This window comes from Anabas testudineus, chromosome 6 (genome assembly GCF_900324465.2).
Source record: "Anabas testudineus chromosome 6, fAnaTes1.2, whole genome shotgun sequence".
Lineage (NCBI taxonomy): Eukaryota > Metazoa > Chordata > Actinopteri > Anabantiformes > Anabantidae > Anabas > Anabas testudineus.
In genome coordinates this window covers 18,120,482-18,132,712 of record NC_046615.1, presented here as the reverse complement: position 1 = coordinate 18,132,712, position 12,231 = coordinate 18,120,482, and the positions used below count along the sequence as shown (strand labels likewise).

At 40.1% G+C, this 12,231-nt stretch overlaps 1 protein-coding gene across 6 annotated transcripts in view; it reads right to left on the bottom strand.

Annotated features, from left to right (window-relative positions):
• The window catches only part of srpk2 (SRSF protein kinase 2), a 56,096-nt gene that overhangs the window by 22,374 nt on the left and 21,491 nt on the right, over positions 1 to 12,231 (bottom strand). The window contains exon 1 of one of the 6 annotated variants that reach the window (XM_026366681.1): positions 9,836 to 9,938. The exons of the other annotated variants lie outside the window; for them this stretch is intronic. Within the exon in view, the coding sequence (XP_026222466.1) occupies positions 9,836 to 9,840 (5 nt within the window). The 5' untranslated portion in view covers positions 9,841 to 9,938. Of the gene's footprint in view, positions 1 to 9,835; positions 9,939 to 12,231 lie in introns of those variants that run through there. 6 annotated transcript variants of the gene reach the window in all.

The following is a 12,231-nucleotide window of genomic DNA, read 5'->3' as shown; positions in this document are numbered from 1 at the left end:
CCCATTTTCAGTTTCAGCCTTTCCACTCTCACACCCCACAATGGCATCTGCAGCCACAGTGTTAAATTTTAAACGGCCTGGCTTATTTTTTATAGATCTGGCATGGTTTATTTGATGAAGAATGGGGCGGCAGTAGCTCAGTTGGTAGAGCTGTTGTCTACAAACCCCCTGTCTGGCAGCTGTCCAACCACAATTTCCCCAAGGGGATCAATAATGTACGTAATTATTTTTATAATTAATAATGAGCACGCAAAAGAGCTACTAAAGATATTTTCTTTCCACATACAGTATAATAAGTTCAAAGTTTATGTTGCACTTGGAATGATTTGTCTTGCCTTGCTTGTCAGTTAAAAACAATTTGTTAGCATTAGATGCAAAGTCTGGGAGTACAGAATATTTTGGTTAATGTTAAGTCTGTTTTTCTATAAATACATGTTTCCTCTTTATTTAATCTTGACCTAACCTCCACTTTAACCTTAATAAGACATAGTTTATGACCTCAGTTTTACTATAACCCTAACAAATCACCTATACCTACTTCTAAGTCTTGGTAACTATTTTTTAACAAGGGCTAAGCCCAAGATATATTATTAATGGCTGAAAATCACTTGTCACTGAATGTGCACAATCTCATCATGCCTGCAGTGGAAATGCTTTGTTGTGCTGAGGGAACTCGAGAATAAAACATTTGTTCTGAGAATAGTGAACAGTAAAATACATACAAACAATTTCATTTGACAAAATCCACAGGGAGGAGATGGAAACCGGTAAATTCCTCATCATGCCACACTGTGTAATCATGTCTCAACAGCTTTGTTTCTGTAAAGGGCTGACCTGACCGGAGCACACTTCAAATAGCAACACTGTTAAAGTAAAACAAGTTTAAGATTTACCCTCCAAACAACTATTAAGTTTGATGTACTATAAATACAGCTGTGTCCACGCTCACAAAAATTCACAGTGAGTAAAACGCAGTACGTTCGGTATGTATATCAGCATACCCAGTATACAGTAAGAAGATGTTGAATCAGTCCTTTTTAGTGAGCACAGCAGCAGGACAACAACTCAACGCATCTGTAATGAAGGTGCATGTCACCCACTGCAACATTGTGGATCATTTATGTTTTTCAATGACTGCAGAGATCTACTGTACGGAGGACTAAGCTATTTCGTTGGATACAGAATTTCCAGGTAAAGAAAATGGAGAAGAATAATTTGTAAGAATAATGTAATGTAAATGCCTCCAGAGACTTGACATCAGTGACTTATCCTGCTAATAATGACAAAGAAAGTCACACAGCATTGCTAACACATCTCCGACCAGTGAGAACAGTTGACCGCTCTTGAGTTTATCACCACGGTAACAGGTATTCCTTAGCAACAAGAGCATCATCCTCCACTGTCAATGTTAAGGCGTGGGATTCAGACCGCGGGTGTCCTTCGTCTCTGCTCATCCACTGCTGCAGTTGTGTCTCTACCTCTGATTGATTCATCGTTAATCTTTCATTCTATATGTCTCTCCATCTTGGCTCATGTCGGCAGGACAGCTGACTCATTCTCTCCTCTCCTCCGGAGTATCTGTCTGTGTGGAGAATTGAGATCTCACCGCTATTTTCAGGATGCAGTCTGACGTCACTGGCTGCACTGCCCCCATTTAACCTCTAGTTGCACATTATGGCTCTGTAGGATCGTGTTTCAGACCACTAGGCCTCAATTCATTATATTACCACAACATGCAATGCTACCAAAGATTCTCACACTAGACATAAACTATGAATGTGCAAGTAGCTACTGCTATAATCCTGAAATCTCATTTCAGCTTCAAGGGGATTCTAACGGGCTACAACAGAGAATCAACAAGATAAGAGGTCCTTGAAAAACTAGGGTTTGTTACGACTTATTACGACTTGGGTTTTACTGTATGTTTAAGCCACAATTTTTTCTTTCTTTTGTAAATAAAGGTCTGACAGAGCTTCACAAAAGTTCATCCTAACATCAGTGAACGGCTTCGTTTATTCGGGATTCAAGCTCAGCAATACTGAGCAGAGAGAGTAAAGCAAAATGTAAACTGCTGCATTCCACATAAACAGCACAGCAATGGTATGATGAATGCATAAAACTGAGAGTGCGAACTAGTACAGAGACAGATGAAAGACATAGTCCACATATTTGTTAGCAAAGGGATTTTTAAAAAATCATTTGCACGCTGAGTAGGAGGTAGCAGTTGTTTGTACAGTATGTTTGAGCATCATGACACTGACAGTTCATAACTGTATGGGATGAAGTGCGCTTAAAACATAATAAGCATAGCCTTGGAAGAGGTGCATATCTTTTGTAACTCCTGCCCAAATGTTTTGTATGATATGTTTCAGTAAGTCTCACTGCATTTTGAGAAAAATCTAAAAACAACTTATATTGTTCCCAAACTTATAAAACATTTTTACGACCAGATATTATTAACCACTTACACTGACCTCATATCAGTTCCAAGCATGCCTTAAGAGCATATGGTGATTAACATCTGGGTAGTTGCAGTTGTTCAGTACTATGTGGAACACATTATTTCATGCTGTGCAGGGCTTACTGTCACCTACAGAGGCCATAAACCAGTGGAGGGCTCTGACTTCTGCAGCCAGCCCATCTAATTTGGCAAGAAGCTCCCAAAAATGCAGGCACATCCTAACATGAGAAGCCTCCCATGTGGTAATGATGTTGTGACCTGCAGCTGCACAGAACTTAATTCATTTTTCAAGTGCATAGAGACTATTTTCTACTTATTCTTCATGTTGAGACCTGTACAGTATGGCCTGTTTGGATCAATCCCTTGTTCCCTGAGCTGCGGTAACAATTGAATTTGCTTCACAGGGGTCAATACAGCAACATTGGTCCAGCTAGCTCTGAAGAAATTCAAAATGTACATAATGTAACTTACTGAATATATGCATTTTGCAGCAATACATGTGTGTTTCATTAACAGGCCCACATCCTGTCGAGATGTTGTTACACAAGACATTGAACTGCTGCCCCCTCACTCACTGTGCTGTTATGTCATTTTGGATAAAAGCACCAGCTAAATGGCTATAACTTGAAATGTAAATTTAGTTACAATAATTAGAAAGGGGTTGGTAGTGTTTTGTTCAGCAGTTCATGTTTGAGCTAAATACTGGCTGTAAATGAACACAGAAAAACATAAATACTCCAGTGTGCCACAGGGTTCAGGCCACAGCAATCTATAGAGGCGGAATTGACTGTTGCTGAAATTCCCCACAGGCAGTCCGATGGATACAAGACCACACGCTATGCTGCACTGACTACACAGCAGATGCATGACGTCTAGCCATATAGACACAGACACAAATGCAAAGACTCTCAAATATGACAAGTAACAAAATCTATGCAAAACCCCGAAAGCAAGCGTGTCTTACTGCTTGTGATAAAACCACTTGACTTGAAATAAAATTTGCAATGAAAAATAGAACACCGCTACACATGGCTGGTGGGTTGGCATATGTGTGCATGTGTACACGCAAACACACACAAACACATGCACAATGCCTCAAGGCAGTGTAAGCCAAGTGACATAGCTGCAGACCCAGTAAGTGCATTCCTAGCTCCAAAAAGAGGACCGACACCCACATCCTCAGAAATGTACAGAAATAAAGGAAATCATGTTCGTTTATCTGTGGTTTTGTGTGCATGGTGTGTTTTCCTGTGCCCTCTTCTACAAAAAGCCATTAGTCCAGGGTTCACGGCATACTCTGCTCATTACAGAAACATCTAACCACACATCTTACACTCAGAGCCGGTGGGTATCTGCTGTGTCTTTCAGAAAGCAGTGCACTTTATATCCTGTACTCCCCCTTCTATAGAGCACTCTTTCATTCTGTAGTTATACATTCCAATGACGTCAGCCGACCACAATGCCTGGTATTGTGGAAGATGCATCTGCCCACATTTGTTACAGCAAGTGTCACAAGAATTATGCGCATGTACGTAATACTCTAATAGAAACATACTGTAGACACACATGACGGCACACAAACATGCTGTGGTGCTCCTGTCAAACCTCTTTTCTTATTTACCATGTGATGTAAGCGTGTACATCCGTTTATCTGGTGCTTCACAAGGACCAGATCAAGGGTTTCTCCACAGGAAGGAAGGATGCAATGACTGGACAAGGAACCAAATTTCGTGCAATGAAATTACCTGCCTGCATCTTCAAGAACAGAAATTGAATCATAACATAATTTTCAATAATCAATAAAACAAACAATGTGGACACATCTGCTCAGGCTATGGAAAATTATACCAAGCATGTTTAATTTCTGACATTTTGTTGTTTTATTTATAATAAACAATGTGCAGATTATTGCACAATTAAAATACATAGATTTGTAGATTTTAGATCATACTGCATCGACTGTCATTTCTGTAAAGAAGATGAAATTGCACAACCAGGAAGGCCTGAGAAGAAAATTTCTCAATTTATTTGACAAAAACAATCTCACCACAATATCCATTTAGTAGCTGTTCTTGCCTTTCAACTGCATCGTGCGATCTTTTCTTGCAGATGTAGTTTGCCAAGCTGTGACTGAACAGCTCTTCTACAGATCGCAGGCACCAGAACAGCTAATGGAGTTTGTGGTGAGACTGTTTTGTCAGCTGCTGCTGACGAGGTCAAACTATAAATTCTCCAGTTGCATTTTTAACATTATGGTTGCTATACAGAAATCTACACGTAAAATGTGCAGCCCTCTTTTTGAAGGAGGCATTTTGCTGTCGATAAAAGACAGCACAGGTGTGATTGATAACTTAAATGAAAATGTACTTTCATGGCTTACCGAGATTTATAAATCGAATGATACAGTAAATCTAATAACAAATGAATGTTAGTGTTGTTCATTATAGCTTTTCACGCTTTGCAATGTCAAAATCTCTGCTTAATTATACTGTTACCAAAGCTTGTAGGTGAGAATTAGGATGCAGATTAGGATTTATTATTGATTTTTATGTAGTGATTAATACTCTATGCATATTCTGTTAGACTGTTAAAATGTCAATCAACAGTATTACCATGTTCATGTTTGGGTCTGTCATCCAGTACAGTTATTCAGTTTCATAACAAATGCCAAGTTAAGAAAAAACCTTCTAATATAATGAAGTTCAGGTACCTCAAATGTTGTAACAGTTACTATAAGGTTCCTAAAGTCCTATATTGTTTACATAAATCTGACTTCTATGCTTTACGATGCTTTTAATAAAGACAAACATCAACAGCAATGTAAAAACCTGTGTATTAATAAAGACTTAACTTTATATTGACTATGCATTTCAAACAACTATAATAATTAACCCTCTGCTCAAATACACTGATGAGATGCAAACTCCACAAGAAGAACACAAGCTTTGTTTTTCACAAGTCCACAATAATTATAAACAACACAGAGGTAATTTAATCTGGTTTGAGACTGTTAATTATTAGTCCTGCTGCTGCAGCCTGATCACCACTCCCATGAGGCCTCACTGATACCAAAGCCCCATCCTGAGCTAAGTAACAATAATCCTTCTGAAAAGTAGCATAATGTTATGAGTTTTCAGAAGGAGGGTCCACCTCTGTTCTAATAATCACTGCCAATCAAACAGGATGCCACAATTAATGAGCTCTCTGTGTAAGTACTGTATATGGCCTTCAGAATAACAGTAGGATACATTATTACAGGCCTGTGAATCTAATAAGAGTGACTGTATGTGCATGTTTTAATGCGTTTCTGAACGATTCTTTTTCCTGCATAATTTACTGTCTATAGAAGGAACAGGAACCAAGGTTGTTTTGTTCAGATGACTCCTCTGATCTGTTTCAGGGAGTGATGTGTTTTATCTTAATAAGATTCACACATAAACAATAAAAGAAATAGCAGTCGTACATCTTTTTTGCCTTTACATATCTAAGCCTAGTTGTGGGAACACATATAGAAACACGATTTAACTGGATTTGTACCACAGTCGTGTGGTCTACTCAAAAGACACAATGAGCAGGGCCAATTTAATGCCAAGTCAAACCTTTCACCTTCACAAACTGAAAGTGACTCAGATTTTGCTTTCTTGACTCATTCTTAAAACATATCAGTGCTGCGGCTAACGATCATGAATCTAGTAGTGCCCTCGTAGCTGAATGGTTCCAGTGCATAGCATGTAACTGCAGCATGCAACGTTCAGGTCCAGCTGGGGACCTTTGCTTTGTGTCATGTTCCTTCTCTTTTTCAATGTTTCCTGTTTATCTCTACACTAGTCGAGTCAGATAAATAAGGGAAAGATGAATCTGTTTCTTTGAATAACTCTTTAGTCGTTGATAAGTCGGAAAAATCTCATTAAAACCCCCCAATGTCCAGTGTTTCTCAGCTACAACTCAAAACCCAATAACTATTTCTACTATGATATAAAAAAGAGAAAAGCTGCAAATGATCACATCTGGGAAGCTGAAATCAGAAAATATTCCAAATAAATAAATCACAAAGGGGTTAATTAATTAGCAAAATAATTTTATACACAATTCACTTCTCCCTTAATCAATAGTTTTCTTATCTCTTGCCTTTATTTGTATATGCAGTAATTGCTAATCCTACTGTAGCAACTACACATGAATGATCAACTCCATCTGGATTAAACCCTTCTCTGCTTGTCACTCACTACCATCTGTGTTTTGGAAAAAAATATTTAGCATTTTTTGTCCTTCCTGGTAATAATGCTAACACAACATTACCACATCCCTGAAGCCTGCACTGAGATAAAAAAATCATTATTTAGCCTATTAGTCCTGTCAAACCGGTCTTTCTTTGGCACCTTCTCCTGCTTATTATGTCCTCCCATACGTGACTCATAGAAGCAAACAAAGTCTCATTAAATAAAATGTTAAGACAAACCACACATGGCAGCACTGAACCCTAGCTTTGCCAGTTGAAAACTGGCCCACACCCCATCTCAAATGTTGCCCATTAGTCTTGTCAATCCAGCACCCCTTCGACACTTTATTCTCTTCCCTTGTTATCTTTTTCCCCTCTACCTGTTTCGGAGGGCCCTGTGGCGCAGACGGAGAACACATAAAGCTAGACCCCATTTCTTCTTAGTGGACAGACACGAGCTTAACTCCATGGGAAAGAAACAAGGAGAGATGGATGGACAGGAAAAACACAGTAGCTCCCGCTCTCTGCTGCAGCCTCATGGATACAGCCGTGCAGGGACAAGACAAACCCAGCCTTGAATTCCAGCTGGTGTCACATGGGGCTATGACACCCACCTGCTAAGGAGCTTTCTCAATGTCCATATAAGCACTAGTGCACACACATGTAAAGTCACATCGGGATCTATTTTATACAGAAAAGAGCAACAACACCACAGCACTTTAGCACCTCTTAAACCCCAGAATCATTATGGTCACCTACATAAACTGTGAAAAGATTTCTAATGCCAGCTGAGCTTCCAGATAACGCGACTCTCAAATATACCATAAAGTGTGATTTGAATGTCAGTTCATTAGTCCTCCAGTGTGTATCCAGTCAAACTTTACTTATTAGTGTTAGGACAGAGTAGAACTGGGGCCTCTAGGTTCAAGCTGGTGAGGTACGGGGTTCTCAGAAGTAGCGTCACATGGACAGTTAGTCCCTCTACCGGGGCTACAGATACTGTAAACCTCAGAGATGACCAGAATTTTGACTATTTCAAGTCTAAATTATTTAATTTTCAATGTGTTACTTGAAAAAAATTATTTTGACTACTAAATATTAAAATATTTGCTTGTTTCCACTCTACAGGACATTTGTTTTTACTAACGCTAAATTACAATGAACTGTCAATTACCTGTTTAGACTATAAAATGTCGGAAAATTGTGAAAACAGGACAATGCAACATATTCATATAGCTTATTTGTGTTTCTAACATTACCTAACTTAGAAGATATTTAGTTAGTTGCTATCAATAAACAGGAGAACAGTACATTTTCATATGTTTAAAGCTAGAACCGTCATTGCTTACATTTGTTGCTGTATAATCTTCCACCAAATAACAACTAATAGTTTCATTATGAATACTTAGACATGTATCCTATCCATACTCTGTCCAGATAGCAGGTAGAGAGTACACACACCACACACCAGGATTACCACACCCAGCCGCCAGTTTATTGATGTGAAACTGGAAGCCTCAGTGTGAGCAGAATGTGCCAAGTTGGCATTATAGAAGACTTTCACGAGTCCAGAGCTCAGTGAACTCCACCCACTCGGGGCTAATGTGGACTGACAAAAAAATGCACTCATCACTATGCTGCAGGAGGAGACACAACAGTGAACAGTGTTCCCAGACACAACAGATGAATATAGTTCTCAGTTATGCAGCAGATGAGTGACTCAGTCCTTCAGGGCATGAGGCGTTGATAAGGGGTTATGTGCAGGAGTATGTACAGGCTGATGTGTTTGTGTGCGACTGTAGCAGGGGACAAAAAAATATTACCTTCAAAAGCAAACATGTTATCTTTTCACACATGCATATGCCAAGCCGCACAAACAAACACATTCCTCCCGTCACACACAAGCAGGACATTATCATTCCACTGCTTCAACGCTGCAGCATCAGAACAGATTAGTCCCCCGGTGACCTAGCATTACCCAACACGCTGCGCAAGTCTGCAGAGAGTCATCTATCTTCTCCCTCAATCTTCCCTCACTTTCCGTGCTCTCCTTCCCCTCTTCTTTTTATCTTTGTCTGTCGTAGGCTCCCCAGCTGTCTTCCTCAGCTATCTCCTGAGGTTTCTGGTGTCCTTTCCTGTTCTTTGCTCTCTGTGTCTCTATCTTCCTTCTTCTCTCTCACTTCAGCACTCAGCCTTTGGCTTTATCGTCTCTTTCTCAATTCCTCCGAGGGATCATCTCTCTCTCCAAAGGCTTTCGTCGTCTCCCAAAAAAAATCTCAAATTTTCCCCCTTCTTTCTGCCTTTTTCCATTTCTCTCCATCTTCCATTTCCCTGTATCTGCTGAGTATAACTTACACAGTGTCGACTAATACACTCATGGACGATAGCTGTAACAAATTGAGAAAGAAATGCCTGGCTGCATGCTAACTATCCACATTGCAGCTAAATGTATTACACAGTACAGCAGGAAAACTTAATAAAACCTAAGAAATGTGTGTAATAAAGGCAACTTAGTGCAGCTCAAACATACATTTCTCAGTTAAAGTGCATTATAATGAATTTCTAATCTGTTATGCTTCAAATACTATAGCTTATTTACATTTTGTGTCAAGGTTTGTTAGATAACTCTGGTAAAATGTCTTTGCAGCAGCAGTCACAACAATAAACATGGCAAATAACGAGAGTGGTAATGACCCCTAGTTTAAAAATGCTACACAAGATCTGGTTCCCACAGAGAAAATATAAACCTCCTGATTGGAACCAAAAGCCAGTGACACAGAAAGACGTGGGTAAAAATAGAAATAGATGAAAGGAAAGAATAAGGGCAAAAAGAGAAGGAGAAAGTGAAGAGATGAAAAGATAGAAAGGAGAGAGATTGAGTGATCTCCAATGACTGTAGCTGCACACTGTAAACATGCAGAGTCAACAGGGAGCGGGAACACGGGACACGAACAAATAAAACAATTAGCGACTGTACTCAAATTATTTTAACTGCACTTTGCTCGTCTACTTATTTTTGCAGCACTATGCTTAAATACCTCGCCCCAGAGAGCTGCTGGCACAGCTGTAGACTGAAAGTTGCTTGAAAGTTAAGGATTGTTTCATCCCACCAAACTAACAGTATCATCCACCGATGCCAAAACACGAGCCCTTACCCCATAGTACCCTGGATAACACTGCAAACGTGCGGAGGCGTTAAAGGCAGATCAGGTGCCTGATTCCAGATCACATGAACACGGCGACGGCTCTCGACACTCTGCTCGTGAGGTGTCTTGTTCCTGTTTGACTCAGTGATGTTTTGTTACTGATTAATCAAATGAGCAGGGTGGAAATTCACAAGAAAGTTGAGCCAGTTTAAGGCCAGTTTCAACAACACATCCACCCGCACACGGTTTTATTTACCATTGCTACATCACTGAAAATCCTCGGAGGCATAGAAGGGGTGGCAGCATGCATGAGGATGCCTGCTTCTCCATCTGTCCTAAATGGAGATTGGAGCAGGAAGGAAAGCACAGCCATTCATCTCTTTCTTTCCAGACATGAGAAGGTGGGTTAGTGGGATACAGGGGATAATGGAGGCCACAAAGGGCCAGACAGGCAGGGCAGGGTGGCTAGTTTGCTAGCTAGCTCCCTGCCACGCTTCATTAGCTGCTGTCATGTTGCGGCGTGGCTGGGGCTGCTCGTGCCTGTGTGCGTTTTAGTGGGTCTGTGGTGAGAAGATGGAGGTGAAGCTGAAGCTACTGAACATATTCTGTGTGTGAAAGTGACGGCTGCTGGATGTGATCTTATCTGCTGCATCGGCCCGGCTTACCGACCGCTGTCCCATACTATTCACCTCCACGATTAGGGTTGCAACTAACTATTATTTATAAAAGATTCTCAAAACTCTTAACTTTTGGGTGTAAATCAGAAAAGAAAAGAAAAAAGTCCATTATAATTTCTTGTTTTGTCTGATTAATAATGCAAAAGCCAAAGAAATACCACTTAGAACAACGTGAACCAGAAAAAACAGCACATCCTCACGTCTGAGAAACTGTAACAAGGGAATTTCTTGACATTTTTGCTTGACCTAAATTATTTATTATCAAACATAACTTTTGATTATTTTCAGTTGATCAACGTGCAGTAAATTAGCCGTTGCATCTATTTTTGTTGCTGTCTAGATACACCCTGCCCACCACTAGAAAGCATGATGCTGCTTGGGTCCTCCCATAGCTTCTTACTGCTTGGTTAATAGCTTTGCAAGGTAACTAGCACCATTGATTTAAAAATAGCAAAAGTCTAAACCCAAAGACATTCAGTTTACAACCAGTGAAGACAAAGACAACGATGCATAATCATACTTAAGCAGCAACAAACAAACAAACAAAAAAATCAACATCATTAATTGAAATAAATTTCTATATTCTTTGTTTAATATCACTATAAACTGAATATCTTTGAAACCCTGAAGACCGTGGACGTTATTTGAGAATGAAAATAATTGTTGTTTTCTACTAGAGACCTGGTTTCGTTTCATAGAGCAGCTCGTCAAGCTTAAGGAGACATAAATTGAGGCAGGATGGAGGCTGTATAGGAATATTTGGATGTATCCAGTAACCTGCGCTTCAAACGGTGTCAAGTAGATGAAAGAGGAGACGAGATGGAACTTTTTGGTGCTCTTGGTACCAGCTGTGTGTATGTGCACATGGCAGCTACGTTACTTCACTTCTTCACTTACACCTTTTAAACTTCTTTATTCTTTCTTTACCTTTTTTTAACCTCCCACTTTCAATTTCTCGTTTCTTCTCTTCCTCTTTGTCCTTTTCTCTGTCCGTGAACAGAGGCTGTTCTAGAGTTTATGGTAAAAATCATGCATCAACAAGTCACACTTGTGTGGTACAGATACACAGTCACACCCCTAAACTCACCAGAACACACGAATGCTTGAATCACGTAAACCCACCTGTAAATATCTGCTTGGGATAACCATTTCTTTTTTTAATCCACTTCGTGCACAGTTTGAGGTGAACAGCTCATCGAAGCACTACGTTCATTTAAACACACAGAATACACACCGGCTGAAATCAGCCTCAGAGACAGAGGTTTACCCATCACCTCTCAGTACTCACGCTTTGAAAAGCTACCAGCCGGCTGTGCAACAAGACCAGTAAACTCTTGACCTTTGTGTGTTTATTTCCTCAAATGTTTAATCCTTAGAGCAAGGCTCTTCGAAAGACATAAGCCGTGCACCCACCAGCATCCGTTATGACCAATGACCAACCATCACCCCACAGAAAGAAGCTTTAAGCTTCTCAAATGCAACGACAATGTCAAAACACATATCCTTACACCCACACACACACACACACACTCCTCGTCCTCCATCCATCTCCAACTCCGCCATGCCTCAAGTGCCAAGTTACACAACAGGGATCGTCTTCCTAATGCAAGTGCTCCAAGACAAATTTGTCACAGTGCCGCCTCCTGCTCTTTTCAGACCTGACTTGTCCATTCATTTGGTTTAATGCGCACAAGTTGTCCCATCTATTCTGCCCTTGTTGTTGACAAA